At 39.8% G+C, this 18,774-nt stretch overlaps 1 protein-coding gene across 4 annotated transcripts in view; it reads right to left on the bottom strand.

Annotated features, from left to right (window-relative positions):
- The window catches only part of LOC138125681 (A-kinase anchor protein 200-like), a 36,330-nt gene that overhangs the window by 7,347 nt on the left and 10,209 nt on the right, over positions 1–18,774 (bottom strand). The window contains exons 1-3 of one of the 4 annotated variants that reach the window (XM_069041125.1): positions 17,427–17,741; positions 17,020–17,194; positions 13,890–14,216 (exon numbers count right to left, since the gene is read on the bottom strand). In XM_069041125.1, the coding sequence (XP_068897226.1) occupies positions 13,890–14,216; positions 17,020–17,178 (486 nt within the window). In that variant the 5' untranslated portion in view covers positions 17,179–17,194; positions 17,427–17,741. The other 3 variants (XM_069041124.1, XM_069041126.1, XM_069041123.1) reach the window with 3 other exon arrangements.

Genomic DNA, 18,774 nt, shown 5'->3' with positions numbered 1-18,774 from the left:
GAGATAAATTTATAACTTTCTTAAAGTCGGATAAAACTACTTCTGGGTAATCAGCTAAGGTTCCATCATCTAAATACCATATATTCATTTGAGAATCCAAAGATAAAGTAATTGGTTGAATGGCAAGACTAAAAATCATGGGACCGCAGGGATCTCCTTGCTGGGCTCCAACAGAAGAAGAAATTAAATGATTACCGAAAAATAAAGTTGAAGGATTTCTATAGCATTGATAAAGATAAGGGTACAGAAGTGGGGTATGACATTGGACTTCTTTCAGAATACAATCCCGTTCGACTGAGTTAAAGGCATTTTTGAAATCTAATTTAAGAAGAACTTTGCCACGGTTTTGATCGTTATTAACAAAGGTTCGTGTGGTATGAATTGCTGCTTCGCATCCTAGTTTAGTTGCAACTCCAAGTTGGTGTGGAGATAAATACGAATTTACAATATTTCGACTTTGAAAACAGGCTAGCTTTGAGGTCAATCTTCGCAAACAGTTTCCGATAGCGATCGGTCTAATTCCTCCATCTTTTTTGTTAAGGGCACATAAAGACGCACCATACAATAAATGGCAGATTTCTGAAGGAAGTTGCCCAGATAATAAAAAATTGCACAGTTTGGTTAAAGCTCTTAGTGCCTTCTGACCTGCTTCACCCGCTGACAAAGATATGATATCTTTCAAGTATTGTGGTCTCATGCCATCTAAACCTGGTGAAGAACCGGCAGGAAATGAATTGATAGCTTCTCGAACGTTTTGCTCATTGACTATTAAACTAATGTCTCCTGGTTTGAAAGGGTCTGGGAAAAAAAGTTCGCGAGATGGTGAAGGATGTTTTTTTTTAAGTTCTTCAGCAACATCTTCGTTGAATGAAGCTAATGAGTCATCCGAGGACAATAATTTAACAGCTCCTCTGATATCAAAATCGGCTACTTTTGCTTCTACTTTCTTAGCTAATGATAAATTTGTACGTTTCTTAGAACCAGTTCGTATTTGAGGTACTTCAAAATTAGAAAGATTTTCTTTTATATGCTTATTCAACGACTTATCAGATTTCTCTGCTACATTGAAAGCTCTATACGAAAAAAGCAAAAGATTCTCAAAGGATGATACTGATTTGGTCGAAAGACAATTATTAATAATGGAACTTAATTTATCTGCAGCTAAATGTCTGCAAGCTTTTGGAATTCTTCTAATAGTTGGTAACTGAAGTTTCAAATTAATTAGCAATTTTGTTATTGAATCGGTTGAAGAAGAAGTAGAAAAAGTTGATAGATTATTATCGACATGATACTTATCTACGTGAATTTTCAATCTGTTGTTATCCTTAAATGATTTTCCAGGACATAGAGTACAACGTAATCGTTGAGATCCATCAGGTTGACTATCTTGTGATCCGGATTGTTTCTCATAGTCCATGGAAGTAGGTAGAGATTGATGGATTGTTTCATTTTTCCTTCTTGTTTTATCAATTTTTGAGGAAAATGATTCACACAAAAAAGATTGTCCCATTAGTCCATGGATTCTTGTTCTATGAATTTTAAGACCCTTTTCATTTTTAAAGTTCCTGTTGCACTCTTCACATTTTTTGATTATGTACCTATTTTGAATTTTCTACTGTTGTTCTGTCACATTTTAACCTCACAGGTAAAATTTTTTTGAGAATTATTTTTAATAATGGGGCTTCTATCTTTAGTACATTTTTTTAAAACACATATTTCAAATACTCAACTAATTTTGTATTCTTGTCTACCACGTTTTAACACCATAAGTGAAAGTTTTTTTTTTCAAAAATGTAGTTTCTTTGTTTTATTTAAAAAAAGAACACTATACTTTCAACCAATTTTTCATGATTTGTCACAGAATTGTTTAATTTTCAAAATACATAGCTGAAATATTTTGATACCATCAAAAAAAATCTTATAGGACTAGTCAAAAAATTCTGACGAGGAAACAGAAGAAGCTTCAAATTTGTTGAGAGCTGCGCAATGCTGACGTTTTTCACTAAGGACGCTAAAGTAAAATAGTACTTTTTAATTTTAAAAAATAAAGAGGATTCAAAAAACTTCGTACTCAAGACGGCTGTCGTTTTCTCTTCTCTTTTACAAATGCAAGTCTTCTTTTCGGTTGTTATTCTTTGACATTTCCTTCAAATTTCTAACCTCACTTTGATCATTTTATTGAAACTGTAGCCGACTCGACAGACGTTGTCTTGTCCAAACAACACGCAAAAGTATGTATGTAATTTTATTTCGATTTAGACTGGAATGCGTTTTTCCGGATTTTTCTCCAAATCTTCCATTTTTTTTTCATTTGAAAACATTCAATTGAGCATCCCGGGAGCATATCGAACAAAAAAAAAAGAATCAAATTAAATATGTCGTTCCTATCGTCAGTTACGATCGAGAGTGCATACAAAAATTATAATGTTTGCAGTTTGTCCGAATTTTCCGACTTTCCTTTGTAATTGTCCCGATTATTTTTTCCTGAAAACTTTTCCAAGACCATGACGAATAAAACAAAAAAAGCATATCCATCGTTCGAATCCTGAGTTATGGTCTTGAATTCATACAAAAATCCCATAAAGAAGAGCACTTTCAGTTTTTAACGAATTTTCCAATTTTCCGGGCAACTTTTACAATTTTTCTGTCCATAAAAACCGCATTCGGACTGTTACAAACATAAAAAAAAAATGCCAAATCGATCCAGCCGGTCAAGTGATACGCTTACCAATGTACAGTATTTCATTTTTATTTACATATACAGGGTAACTCATATAGTATCATACAAACTTTAACCGGTGGTAGATTCCAACCCCTAGACACTCTTACAAAAATATCTAGGTTCCAAGGTTAAAATTGTTGAAGATAAAGCATGTTGAAGAGTGTATGTACTACCACCACCTTTTAAAAACTGAATGAAAATATTTTGCGTTGAAACAAAACTGTCAGGCATTGTTGTCAAAATGAAACGAAAGCGAACTTTATAATACCAATATTTTCTCTATAGCAAGAATTGTTGATGTATGATTCAAAATTTTATTGTCAAGAGCCTTTTGAGACCGGAATCTGCTACTAGTTAAAATATTTATGAAACTATGAATCACCCTGTATATGTATGTATAGATTAAATATTTATTTTTAACTAAACTCGATCATGTAGCACTAAGATAACCAGAAAATCTTTGTTTTGCAAAAAAAAATGTCACCAATTTTGGTTCGCTGAATAAATGACGTTTGACAGCTGATGAAGCTACGCCATACGTTAACGACAACAAAAGCAAGTACCTGTCCACGACTACAATTTTTAGAACGCTCTTTATTTTCCATACTGAAGTTTTTTAAACGTACTTTGACAAGATAAAAAAAAAAACTCTTGGACTAATTGCTTCGCCAAAAATTCTTCTATCGACAATCAAAGTTCTAAGATTTCCAAAATTTGTATCACGACAGCTAAAAGTGATCTTCGATCTTCTAATATAAATATAAATTCATTTTGTTCGCGACAACATATTTGTCCAAACGTTTTGACTTTCAAAAACTGTGGTCTTGAACTTTCTCCTTCTGACTCACGCGCAATAAGTACAAACATGTTGTTTTCAAAAATTCGACACTTTTTGCAACTTTATTGGAGAGCCACCAAAAAAATTACAACCTAGAAAAATAATATGCAGAAATTTCTACAATCTCAACAATTTTATTTTGTTGACCGTCTCGTTCCAACGCTTCAAAAGTAACAAACAAAAACTCATTTTTGTCGACATCCTGGACTGGACGCATGAACATTTTTTATGCACGCATAAAATGGCGTCTCGGTAATTATCGCGTCGATTCCGCTCTGGCACGCGTTTCCAATCCGGGCGTTAATAAAATGATATTAATAAATTCGGACGCAAATTGTCTTCAATTACTGACATCAGCGTCCCGAACGGCCCCGATTTTAATGGAACTCAAAAATAGCCTCCATCGAAAGTTGATGTGCGCTCGCAACCCTCCCACGTCTCGTCGATCCTGCCGCTCCCTCCTCCACCCCCGTCCCGATATCCGATCTCCTCCTCGGGGCTGGCGTTCCCCGAAAAAAAAAAAATACTCGGTCGCAATTGCGACAAACTGCGTAGACCGGGGTGACATTACGCGCCTTCAGGAAATTTAATTTTATTGCCAAGGACGTTTATATCCGTCGCCATCAAGTGCAGAGAGGGGGTGTTTGGGACGCATTAAACAGGTGCTAACGACGTGTCCTCATCGTTTTGTGCGTTGTACTCGAAAAGCCGTATGCCAAGAATTTTTCGTCAAAACACACCTTTGCGAGCGACGTCGCGGCGCTAAACGCAGCGAAAAAAACGACGCCCGGGGGCGATTTTAGATCTTTTGTGCATGTGCGGCGACAGCTGTTGCGACCTACCGTCCAGGAATAAGTGTTTGTTTTCTCGGCCCCTCCTTTCAGGAAATTCGTAACGGTCATTAAGTTCCCGTAATACGGGATTATTTATCGGGAACGTGGGCCACGACTGCCGGATGGATTCGTTTTGGCGAATTAAAATGCCTTAAATTCCTCATCGTCGACAAAAAAAATCGAAGCTATTTCGAGACAAAGACGCCCACGCGTGGGGGCATCATCCGGCTGACAAATTGATTGAGAACACATCGAAAGGGTGAGTCACTGGAGACTTTTTCGCGATGAAATTTACAACAAAGTCTCCACGAACAAAGTACTACTACCAAGGGGAAGAAAGTATTCGATACTAAATAAGGGTTGACGGAAATTGTAAAATACAAAAAAAGAGAAATAAGCGAAAAGTGTATCATTGGAAATGTAAGGCTGCAAACACATTTCGCACCACAAGTATGGGGTGTTCATTTAAATTCCGGTCAAAGTTGGCATTGAAGAGTCGATTGTGAACGCACCACTCGTGTAAAAAACACAGCTGATACGTTCACAACCGATTCTTCAAGGCCAACTTTGACCGGAAATTTAAACGAACACGGATAGATTATGTGCTACGATTCTCAGTACCCAATAAATTGTAACAGAAAATAAAAAAACGTTAAAAAAGTTGCAGTCAAGTGACCTTGCGCTTGTTTTTGTTTCTGTAACGTATCCCACAGGTTCATCTGCTCATTTGAAAAAAAAGTTATTTTTAGAACTAACTGACGAAAGTTTTTATTATTTTCTTAGCGCCTACGGGACGGCTTTTGTTTTAAAATTAATGATTGAATTTAAAATAAAATGATGATTCAAATGAAGTATGTACCTACATACATCAAAATGGTTCTTGAGGCAGTTGGCATTGACAATGCACACCGGCCTTTAGATTTAGTTACAAAAAAGTAACTGCATATGTAAATAAATAAATAAATGTAAATGTAATTTTGACAGTTTGAGGTTATGATCTAAAAAAAAAATGACAAGCCAAGTATAAAAGTAAATACATTCAGTTTGGTTAATGGAAAATCATCAGAACAACCTGAACATATCAATAAAAATCTATACAGGGTGTCTTAAAATTATCGTATTCCGAGTTCGGGGATTAGTAGCGGACATCCTGTTGACCAAGTAAAAATGTTTAAAAAAAATTGCTGTCACTTTGAAAAAAATATCAAAGTTCCCAATATTTGTTCAAAAGTACCTGATTAATATTCTAGCTATGTTGTACTTCCCTTTTGAACAAAAATTGGAAAAATAAAACTTTTATTTTTTCGAAATAAAGCTGTTTTTTCAAGAAATGTCTTTTCATTTATATTTTAATATTTTACATTATCATTCTCACCATATTTCAAAATGAATGTCAACCATTTATATTTTTTATTTGAAGAAAACATGATGAACCTTCAGACCCATATACAGGGTGTTTTCGAAGTTGAGGCGTTCCTTTTAACATGTGATAGTATGCGTTATTCTAAAGAATTTTAGCCAAAATCACCTTAGTAAAATGTGTACGGCAATGAAGATACAATATGTTAATTTTTTTGAAATTTTTGAAACCGGTCCTGCTCAAATGTGCGCTGATTTGTTGGAAATTAGAATTGACAAAAAAAAAAATCAAATGAGCATGGACGTTAATCAAAACTACTGTCAGAGTTGTCATCTAATTAGTCGAAATGGCTTTATTATTAAGAAAATAATGAGCTCACAGATATGTTGCAAATACACACATATACAATCAATTGTCTCCGTTAATACAAACATTTTACCAAGAAGATTTAGGCTAAAATTGTTAAGAATAATGTGTAGTACCTCGTGTTACAAGGAACGCGTCAACTTCGAAAACACCCTGTATCATTGTAAAGCCCCCCCCCCTATATTTTTTATTTTATTTTTTCGAGATTCCTGAGATTTTTCCCTACAAGACCCCCGACTTGGAATACGTTAATTTTGCGACACCCTGTATAACATCGGGGGAAATAACAATTGTTTCTAATTAATAATCACCAAATTCTCTGATATCAGATGTTTTTTTCCTAAATTGTCAAAGTACGTTAACTTGAGAGCGGAAACTAAAGAGCGTTCAAAAAATTGTGGTCAAGTGGATAAGTATTCGCTTTAGTTTTCGTTTTAACGTATGGCGTAGCTTCATCAGCTGTCAAGTTATGGATGGCAAACGTCATTTATTCAGCGAACCAACAATGGTGTGAATTATTTCTTTTGCAAAAAGCAGCAGAGATTTCCTCGATGTACAGGCTTATTATAAATGATTGTCCCATTGCAGTTGGCGTTGAAAACCCACACAAATTTTGGATGTGCCGCCAGCCTCGTAACGTTAGACAAACTAGTAGACAGATTTCCACTACCGCCGCTAGCGCCACCAATCGGCGATACTAGTGTCACTCATGTTATGAGGCTTACGTCACATAACCAAACTACTGAAAAGAGAAAATTGGTTCTGGAGACAGCCGATGTATTAATTATAAAAGTAACTTAAAGTGGATGTTAAAGATATGGACTGGAAAAAAGTATAGTGAAAGATGATGACATGACAACACAAAAAGAGAAGAAAAAAAATGAATGTTCATTACAAAATAACTGCTGAAGATTAAAAGAAAAACATGACAAAGAAATCATAATAAGAAAAATAAAATAAATTACCACAAAAAAAAAAATCTTGGAAAATATAAGCTGACTAAAATTGCGATGAATAAAGAGAAAAGCAAAGCAAGAATTAATAACTTCTAGTAGAGGAATTAGAATTTAAAAAAAATGAAGGACCAAAATTTTTAACGTAACAAAAAAAAAACAACAGGGTGCTTTAATGTAAAAATTTAAAAAAAAGCCAAATCTAGGATGGACACAATAGAAAACACCTTGTAAACTACATATGTATTATTATGTTAGTAAATTAAAATATGTATGTAATTAAGTAAGTCTATTTGACTTTTTTCTAAATCAACACGATTTCTAAGCTCCAAATTTTTATTTTCTTGGATCACGTCGTTAGCAATGACAGTTGCCACATAAGGCTAAGCATTGTCTTGTTGAAGAATTTTTTAGTCTACCGCTGATCGTACTCTGTGACAATCTGTATTCATAATCTTGTGGATGAATCATAACCGAATTTTTTCCGAACTCACGAATGCTTTTGTTGTGGAAATAAGCACGAGTCGCAGCCGAGCGCCCTGTTTCCGAACAATGAAAGCCCGAATGAAGAACCAGGAAAAATGTACAGTACGGAAGCGAGTTCACGTGTGCGTCGAAGGTTCTACAGGAAAATCGCTTTGTAATTATTTCAACAGATGTATTTGTTTTAAATGTCAAACCTGCAATGTTCCAATTTGCACGATGATATTGATTGAAAAAATATTTTGGCCAATAGCGGACAAACATGAAAAAAAAAAACTTTAATTTTTTAGACTGCAAAAAATTCGTCAACATTTTTGTTGCTGCCATGACAACTGAACCAAATGTAAGATTTCTATTGGACGTTTCTTGCGGACGTACAATTTTCACAGGATTATTTTAAATACGTATTTTTTTCCAGAAACTGTCCCGATGGACGAGGGTGAAAAATCAATCAGTCCAACTGACAGCATTTTTTTTCATACCATTCCAACCGGTCACGTGACGAATATTAAGTGACGTACGGGGAAAAACCTTATTCCTTTTTTTCGACATTTTTACACCGATAAGATATGAACAAATTACCGCAAAACACAAATTGAAACATCGCAATTCCGAAAAGTACTCGAGCACTCGAAAAATGACCGATAAAATCGAAAAACTACGCAATTGCGTACGCGCCAGGAAACAAATCCCGCATTCCAATTTGACCTAGCAACATGTTTTTGTTTATGCAAATGTTATCACAGTTCGTGAAGAAAATAACTCGGCTCGTCTGCATACAACAATACAATTACTCTGACACGACCTTGACTCCCAGTTTGGGAGTCGCAACTAATCCCAATTCGAGATTTCTCCAATTCGGGCAGAATCATTCGACCGTTTCGTCCCTCGCTCTTCATTCCCGGTACCATTTGGAAAACTGGTTGCCCGCCGGGAACTGTTTTTCCGAGCATGTGTCGCGCGACACGCGCGAAAACCCACCTTAACGGATCTCTCCCCGAGATAACAAAAAATGTATATTCGTGCGGCCGTACGAAACGAAATAAACGAAACAAACTGGTTCTGAATGCAGACTTAGCCTTGTAGTAAAATGCACATAGAAACGTCCTCATGGCAAATAAAGACCTCTGAAAAAAATTTCTACAACCGAACGAATCCGACCGGCGACTTTCTCGTAACACGACCGCTTCTCCTCTGGATCACATCTCCCGCTGTTTTATCCACTCCACTTCCTACATTCCACGCTGGGGTTTAACCCCGCACACGAAGACTGCTGCAGGTAAGAGCGCCCATCACCTCGGCCATCGCCATTCAAGAATGCGGGCTATAAATACACGCGCGCCCATCGGCGCCGAACCCCTCGTCCTGGGGGTCTCACCCCGACGTTATCCGCCCCCGATCCCCCGGATCAATCTTGTCGTAGCAGCTGAAACCGTTGCCGGTTGTGACAGGTCAGTTTTACGATTTTCCAACCGGTCGCGGTTTAATCTCGATCTTGCAGCGCGCCCACGACCACCGTCTGGTGCCGCCCTCGGATCGCATGCCGCTGCACTAGGAGGCGGACGAGAGAGAGACACCAGCGACACCTCTACAGATTCCTGCATTACCAATAAGACGTGTTCGGCACCACCGGTCCTCACATTTTTATTTCTGGTCGACGGTAAAAATGATCGACCAAGTGGGAGTGCCCCTCGCATGTGAGCGGCGAGCGTGAGTCATAGTGCCGTGGAGGAAATGCAATCGAACGGGGAGATTCTTTGTTTTAAATTGGGCGCAAGCGTGCGCGAACAACGGAGCTTTTTCGGGAGATTCGAGCGGGAGGAGTTTCCGAGGAAAAGCTGCGAAGCTGAGCCGTGAGTCAACCGATAAGTCGGCTTCCTTCCTCCACACTTCCGTGACTTTCCCAACGTTTCAGGGCTTATCTGTTCGGTGCAAATGCGATTTTGCTGCCGCGACAAGGACAGCCTTGTACGACATGGAACACACCTTGTGGCATTTTGCTAAATGAAAGTGCTCAAAGTGGCATGACGGTCTCGAGACAACCGATTCTTGTGCCAATGCAACTATCCCAAAGACGCCATCAACAACGACATTTTGTCTCCAACTTATCTACCCCATAAAACCATCAACTATCTAACACATACACATTACAGAATCTTATCTTAATTTTTTTTACATTCAACTTGACAAAACTCGGAACTTTCAAGAGTGCTTTGTGCTTTGTCACAAATTCTGTTTATCTTTCGTATGTCGTAGCTTATGAACTGTCACTGTTGTCAAGTTTCACCTCCAAAACATTACAAAATGGTCGACTGGACTGAACAAATGCCCGACATGCAAATGTTTTACAGCCATTGACAAATAAAACACCCGTACGAATCGATCCAAGACTCGACTTCTGTTTTACCAAACCTTCTCCCAATTAGTACACCGCACAATACACCCCAAATTTCTCTTGTCGTAACTGTGACAGCCAACTTTTCCATATTCACGAACATTTCCATAGACCCATTGTTATCTGAAACGGTACTCCCTCCGGAGCGCATTATCCCGAAGAAACGCTTAATTCCTCGTGACCTCTCCGCTTTATCCACGCCGTATTTCATCCCTCGAGCCCCCCCTCTTAAAAAATGCCTCGTACAATTCCTAAAACTCCACTTAATACCCGTCTCTTTACGCCACGTAACCGTGATGGCCTCCCTCAATTTAAATTTCAAATAGACGCGCCGGTGCTCACCGGGTCATTCCATAATTTATTTTCGAACTTTGGTACAATAGTGCGACCGTCACGACACGAATTCCCAGAGTGTCGAGAGAAGAGTTCGTTTTTGGTGCGTGGAACAGAGACGGAATTAGACACGGAATTTTCCAATTAGAAAAGTGGTCAGGGGGACACGAAGGAAAAGATAAATGTAGAGAAAATTAAAAAAATGGGGAAGAATGCGAAAAGGAAGAGGAAAAGGGACGTCAACAGTATTGATAATAAAACAAGGGGAAACTGTCGGCCAATGATCAAGCAAAGGGAGGAGGTTAGCTGTTGAGGCAGCAACAAAAAAGGAAATGTACATGAGGAAATTAAAATAAATTTCAAAAAGACAAAGAAAAAACAATAAAAAGAAATGCAGTAGATAAAAAAGAAAACGTGACAAAGGAATCGTGAGAACAATAAAATACCGATCAAAAAAGAAAAATTAAATTGGAACAAGGCCATTAATAAAGAAAAAAGATGAACAACAAAATTGATACGCAACAAAAGCATGGAACACAGAATAGTTATTTACGAATCAAGTGCGGGAAGACGATGTTCCCGCATAAGCGCATTTTTAAAGCACGAGCGACGAAGGAGCGAGTGCCTTTAATTAATGCGCAAATGAACGCAAGTGGTTCGTACAATATTTTTTGTACGAAAATTAAATTAATTTTTTTTGTTTTAATACATTAAACATAAACGAACATAAAACCAAGTACGCGCAGTGATCTTTGGTTATTGGAAACAATTGCTTCACTTGATATTCAATTTTTGCAATAATTTGTGAATTTTATAGGAACAATTTTCAACGATTATAAATCTTTCCGTAATTTTTTAATGAAGGAAAACCCAGGGAAGTTGTATTTTATGAACTAAATTTTATTATTATCAAGACAGATTTTTTTTGAATGCCTCAAAGGGCCAGTGTTTTTTGCAATTTTTACATTCGAGTCGACCGGGAAGCACTAGTTTCGGAGCGAGCGTTGGATGTTGGAAGCGTTGCTTTCAAGGCTATGAGTACAAAAAGAAATTTATAGAGTGTAGCAGTCTTGGATTTTCTCATGAGCTATGAGTCATATTTGCACGTGTTTGAATTTGAAAGTAGTCGACGTTTTCATTTACAGATTTTTCAATGATTTATCCGCTCCGCCTTCGCGCGGATATTTCCAAGGTCACAGCCCATGAGAGAATCCAACACCTCTACCGCCAAAAAGACTAGACCTGTTTAATGTAAAAATCAACAATAAAATAAAATGCAATAATAAACATAATTGAAAACAATTTGTAATTGTTTTTTTTAAACAAACGATTTTTGAAGCTCCAAATTTTGATATTTCAAAATGCAGTAGATAAAATAGAAAACGTGACAAAGGAATCGTGAGAACAATAAAATACCGATTAAAAAGGAAAAACATAAATTGGAACAAGGCCATTAATAAAGAAAAAAGATGAACAAGAATTAATCAATTGCAATAGCAAAATTGATACGTAACAAAAGCATGGAAAACAGAAAGAAATGTATAGAGTGTAGGTAGAAGTCTTGGATTTTCTCATGAGCTATGAGTCATATTTGCAAGTGTTTGAATTTGAAAGTAGTCGACATTTTCATTTACGGATTTTTCACTGGTTAATCGCTCCGCCTTTGCGCAGACATTTCCAAGGTCACACCCCATGAGAGAATCCAACACCTCCACCGCCAAAAAAAACCAAACCTTTTTGATGTAAAAATCAAGAATAAAATAAAGTGCAATAAACATAATTGAAAAGATTTTGTCATCGACTTTTTTTTTAATAAACACGATTTTTAAAGCTCCAAATTTTGATATTTTTGGATCACGCAATTAGTGGTGGCAAGGTCGCGCATTGCCTTGTTGAAAAATGAAATCTTGGCCGCCACTCTGTGACAATTTTCATTCTCGGAGTGTCGAGAGAAAAAGTCGTTTGGGTATGTGGAACGGAGACAAAATTAGACAGAAAATCCCCCAATTAGAAAGGGGACTGGGGCACCGGGACGAAGCGAGCGGCGTTTTCAGCCGTCCAGAAACAGATTTATTGTTGTCTTGGTGTTCATTTCTTTCGGTCGCAACGGCTACCGAGCACGGGCGTCTGTTTGTCGAAGTAAACTGTGTCAACAGTGGATGTTTGTTCGACAAACAACGACGATGCGGATCGAGGGACACCGAGGATTCGGGTCGCGACATCATCTTCTCGGGTAGCTTCTTTAGACTTTTAATTTCGAAACAAAACGCTATCGAATTTGGCAACTCCTTATCAATCACACCCAAACCATTATCTACCGAACAGCGAAGTTCATCAAACTTTGAACAAACGCGATTACCGGAGTTTCTCCGGGAATCGCTGAAGGGCGCGTCTCGTCCGAAACCTTCCAGACACTTTAAATAATTTCACGCTCTCGTGCCCCCATTGAAAAAAATACCGCCCGGGCCCGTCTAGAATTCAACAGACGTATGAATAATTAATTTCCGTCCGAGGGGGAAGCACCGCCGAGTCACCTGGACACGTCCGTCGAGCAAATGTCGCGTCCATCTGTCATCCTCGGACTTGGCGGCCGCCGCCGCCGACACGAGGGTGTCCCCTCCTGCCCGTCGTATCGGTGCACCATCAGGACCGCTCCCGATCGATAGGAGACGCGAACGGCGGTCGCCATGGCTACGGGATCCCAAAACCGGCCGGTGCAGCCAGCTCCCGGAGAGTCACCCGTTCGCCGCACGGGACCCTCCGCGCGAAACATCCCAAAACTGGGAATTCATCGCGTCGCTTCGACGGACCTCGAGGAGCCGCCAGACGGGGCGCGACCTTCGCCGCAAAGAATTAATTCAATGTTAATTCGTGCTTGATGGACTGGGTGTGCCGCGACGAGGCGACAATACCGATCCGATCGGGACCAGAAAAAAACGAAAATGGCGTCCCACCGACGAGAATAGGAAGAACTCTTGACCCCTCATAAATATGTGGACGATAACGATACGCTGCGGGTTTATTAATAAACAACAAAGCGATACGGTCGACCAACAAAACGCGATAATGATGCAGAAAATTGAGCCTTCCACACGATAAATAAACACTTTTAATCGCCTCCAATTTAAAGTTGTCGGGGGTGATGCGTGGACCCCCATCGTGCCGACGCTGGAGGCGCGCGATTGTCGGTGCTGCGCCCCAGATCGTTCTCGATCCCACCGTACAATAATTTCCATTCGATTGTTGCTCGCATGCGGGTTCATTATTTACAAAATGACCTCACATTTTTGACTGGACGCTCATCCCGCGTCACGTGCGCCCATCCGGCCGATTTTATTACGTTCCCGTTTTCGCATTAATTGCGACGCCATAAAAATTTACTCTTCCGCCCAAAACGCACATCGACCTCTTATCTGGACGTTACTCACATCGGTGCGGTTTTCCTAGACCGACAACACGCCGCCGCCAGATAGAAAAATCTAATTTCTGATTGTCGCTTCGAAACGGGCGACAGGAAATTGCATCGGAATCACGTCTGGATACAGGAAACTCGTCGGCCGTGTTGGTGAACGGACACCGTAACAGCTGGAGGTCGATGGGACTCACCTCTTCGGCGACCTCCTTCACGTCGCCGTTCTTCTCCGAGTCCTTGTTCGGCTTCGATTTGTCCTTCTTCGAGAACGATATACTTCGGAACGACCACTTCTTCTTCTTCGACTTGTCCTTGTTCTTCTTGTTCTCGGGCGTCTCCTCCGTTTTGACGTCGCCGCTTTCGGGGGACTTCTCCGACACCGTCGCCGCCGACTCGTTCAGCTGGTCACCGGCGGCCGTCGTGTCTCCCTCTGGGGTTTTGGCGTCTTCGGATTCGGACGTCCCGTTCTCCTTTATGTCGGCCGTCTCCGCCTCTTCGTTTGTCGCCGTCTCGTCTTTGTCCTGCGAGCAGAGAAACACCAACTCCGGATAAAAATAAAACGTGCGCGTTTCCCTATCATTGCAACTGGGGCCGGAAACGTGACAGACCATAAAGTCATCAACGGAATAAACGCCTCGACAAAGAACCTGCCTTTTGGGCGTTGTGGATGGAAATAATTACGCAGATACAGACACGCGTGACATCATTGTCGATGTTTACGAGGCGAGGCAGAAGGACAAATCGACCGCGAGACGAGGAGGATTCTGCAGCTCTGCTCCTGGTGGCGGCGACCTTGGCCACGGACAGTAACCTAACCTAACCCTCGCTCGGCGGTCCCCCCGTTTCATTATCGGAGTCAATGTTGCGAACGACGGGAAAACCATCGACCCACAGTGGAAATTAACGCCATTTTAAAGCCCTTCATCCGGACGGATTTGTACTTGGAAATTATCGCCAGGAGGCTCGACGGTTTACTTTTAAAATGGAATTTCATCAATGGAGCGTTTAATTTCCGCCGGCAAACACAGACGGTACGTTTTCCACTGATGAAAAGCTCATCACGACTCGTTCAATTTTTTAAGTGGAATGTACAATTCAATCCCAACGTCTCGAGTTTTGTCCTGAAAAATTATTTCCAAATGTGATACTGAATTAATTTTAAAAAATCATTCAGCTGTCACTTTATACGGACATGTCTGACAGGGTGAATTCTGCAAAATGAATTCATCAATATTCAAATAGGTATCTTGAGCGGAGGAACGCAGAAAAAAAATTATAAAACGGGAGAGCATTTGAAGACATTTATTATTTCTTAGATTAGTTAAACGACTTTCGTAAACAACTCCCGATGAATTTTTAAGATTCGGACTAATGGAATCGGGAGTTCGACACACCTGATCCGCTGTTACACTGTTTTTCTTTTGGTTTTCCTCTTTTGTCAATTGTATTTCACTGTTTCTCAAAACTATTTCCTATCTCTATTGAATGTCAAAATGACGTAAATAAGAAATAGTTTTGAGAAATTGTGAAATACAACTGACAAAAGAGGAAAACCAAAAGAAAAACACTGTACCGGGTGAGTGAAGTTTTACCGCCCGCACGATTAACCCTATTAAAAAATTAGTAAAAATTACGAAACTTTACGGTTACCTTCCCTTGATATAAGACTTCAAATGTGTGTAATCAATTTTCCCTTATCACTTAATTCAGAGTCATAAAATTTAAAAAAAAAACGATTTTGAGTAAAAAATTATTTTTTCCGTACACGCTCATAATTCACAATTATGTAATTCAAAGAACACATTTATGAAATTCGCATCTAAAGATAATTATTCGTTTTTGAATTATTCCAATTTTAACATTAAGAGCGAAAAATGACCAAGACTTACTACTGCAGTGTCATAAATAAATATCTCATTGTTGGGAAACATCTGTTGACCACTTTTCTAGTAATTCTTAAGTCCCTAAAAATGATTTCAATGACACCAAATTTTTCCTAAATATTTAAAAGGAATCTCATTGAAAAATTATGTACATTAATGTAGCGGTTATTGAATTAAAACAAAATCTTTACCTGTTTCATTAAAAATTTTGAAATTTTTACAGACTGTTCTACAGTGATACACAATCATTCCTGAATTTTTTGAGGATTTTAAATTGATTAGAAGTGTGTGTTTTCGCTCGGGCGGTAAAACTTCACTCACACGGTAGGTATTTCAGCTCCGAAAAATTATAAACCGGGAGAGCATTTGAGGACATTGATTATTTCTTAGATTATTTAGACGACTTTCGTAAACAACTCCCGATGAATTTTTAAGATTCCGACTAATGGAATCGGGAGTTCGACAAGGTTGCACACCTGATCCGCTGTTATTTCAGCTGTGATCAAGACAACCAGCGTTAAATTTTCAACAAAGTAAAATGAAATAAAGGTAAAATATCCTACTCTAGACAAGACTATTTTTGTATTGCAGAAACGCACACTCCAAAGTTGCAAAATTTTGAATAATAAAAGACGCTTCTTTTATTTCTTGATGCCATTTTTTGACGTTTCATATTTACGAAAAACGTCATGAAATAGAATTTGCACGTTGCATCTGCATCCGTTCAAAAAAAAAACTGACAGAACAGTCAATCGTAAGTCGATCGTAATAACAACACGGAAAAACTGTGCAAAGTGGAAGCGAACATAATAACTCTGGGTGTGGTTCCGGTGGAGCGGAAACCGTCATAATTTTTTTACGTCTCTATTTACGATAAAAATCTCTATAAATAAAATTGTTGGCGTGAAACGTGGCGCCTCTTATCATTCCGGCACCGCTTCTGCGTTCCTCCCGAACATAAACGCAATTTATTCGCGTAATTCCACTCGAATATTTGACTTATTGATCCCAATGAAGACGTTCGGCTTGTTAATCGCTCTCGAGACATCTCATCCGTCCAAACAGAAAAGAAACCAGATACGCGAGCTCGATAAGCATCTGGATGACACCGGAGCAGTGGCGCATCTCGAATTCTTGTTTGTACAAACAACAAGAGTGGAAACGCGACGACCGTCCCTCAATTGACAACCGCAACGATAATATTAATAATAATTAACGGGCGCGTCTGTCTGGAGAATTTTAAACGTTCCAACAGTCGTTCCGTAATTAAGTTTAATTTCCCACATGAATTGCATGCCGCCGCTTCTGGACCCTCTCTTAAATTACTGTCCTGCCACAACCCGACGACGACGCCCTCATCGTCGCCGGTACGGTCCTGGGGCCAAGGCCGCACCTGTTATCTGATACGGCGGGAGGCGTGACAAAAACAAGAAAATCTTACGGCGTATTCGATTTCCGTGTGTATGGCACCGTTCGTGGTGACTTTGGCGTCGATCTCCGCGATCTTCTCGACCTTGCCTTCGCCCTCGACCACCACGTCGTCGCCCTTCTTCGGTGTGGTGGTGATGTCCACCGACCTCTTGGACTGCCTAGCACCCATGTTGTATCTGTTTTATCTGCAACAAACAAGTGTCGATGATGTTTGCCCACCGATAAGGACGCATCTCCGAAAAACGGGGATCGCAGCACAAACGCACCACAAAAATATTTGACTTGCGATATCGCACTTGGTCAAACAACCACTCTGCTCGGTACTGCTGCGATCCGCGTCTTTCGTGATTCACTTGCGCCTGAATCACTGATAGATAATCTCTTCGCGGAAATCGCTCGATTCAAATCGGTACTCACGACTGTGCAAAATACTAAATCCCAAAAAATTACGTGTAAAAATAGGTAGATATGTGACAACGTGACAGAGTTCTCGAACTGTCAACGGATCTGACAGCTGCCGTCGCGATTTACCTCGCGCGGTACTCCGGTACCACAGCACCGTATCCGATGACTCAATTAACCCCGCAGCCGCTGCACCAGATGGAGTGTCGCACTTTCGTTGGCCACCGTGCACGATCGGGCAAAAAGTACCACCATCCGATAGCGTAGTCGAGTACCGGCTTGCACAGAACCACAATTAACTGCACCGGTGGTTTACAAATGACTGCAGCGGACTCGCTCCAACTTGGTAACCGAAGGGGGAACGAACTGTGTCAATACGAGTACGCGAGTACCGGCCAAGGCTACCAGAACTTTGGGGAAACAATGATAAATCTGTCCACGACCTGACTAAACCCAATGAAATTATGCTGATTGCGATTCCTTGGAACTCGTAGCGTTGACTCAACGGTGGTTCGGTGGGGTCCGCTGCAAATTCCGCGATCATAGTACTACTCCCAGTTTCGTCGTTGACAGACGTCCCATGGACGATTTATCTAACCCACATTCACGACATTCCACTGACACGGATGCTAACCTTCCAATCAAAAAATGGGGACCGAGGGTACTCGGCGGAAGTACCGGAACGATATGGACTATCAGTTGGAAATTTTAACCGAATGCCAACGCATAAATTGTTGCCCGTTTTCGGACCAAAGAATGCGAATGGTGGACGTTTTTCGATCGCGGTAATAATTTTGCATTTGCAAAGAGGTTGTATTGTCTCAGATGGTGCGGCCAGACGCAATCGAATTGTTATGAATACGGTGTAATCGAATTATTTATGGTGATAGGGATTTATTATAGGTGTGCATGACGACAGGCTAAATAATCAACAACGATTCATACCTATGACTCGTCCTCCAGTCATTCCCGAAGCCTGAGAAACGCTATTGACGACACTAAATCTTATCAAACTGATATCTTATTTGCTTTCGTTGTTCCTTCTGTAAATAACTGATATTTTGGTAAAGTTGGTCTATATCGTCGCGTATAAAAGTCACGAACGTGACAAGATGCATCTACAGTTCCTGCATAAATAAACATTGAAAGTCAACAAACTCTCCAGATTTCGGTTAGATACCAGAATCGTATCGATAAAAATGTACGAGTACATTCTCTACATCGAACGTAACAAAATCTTGTGTTGCAAAAATTGTTTCAACAGCGTTTCAAAACCGGATCAAATCGATTCAATTAGGAATTCTATTGACGACCAAGACAATGCACGTTGATATTTCAGTCGACAGAAAGTTCTGCAATCGGA

This window comes from Tenebrio molitor, chromosome 3, assembly GCF_963966145.1.
Source record: "Tenebrio molitor chromosome 3, icTenMoli1.1, whole genome shotgun sequence".
NCBI classification, from domain to species: Eukaryota; Metazoa; Arthropoda; class Insecta; order Coleoptera; family Tenebrionidae; genus Tenebrio; species Tenebrio molitor.
The sequence above is the reverse complement of the archived record's forward strand: the minus strand, read 5'-3'. Positions and strand labels throughout refer to the sequence as shown.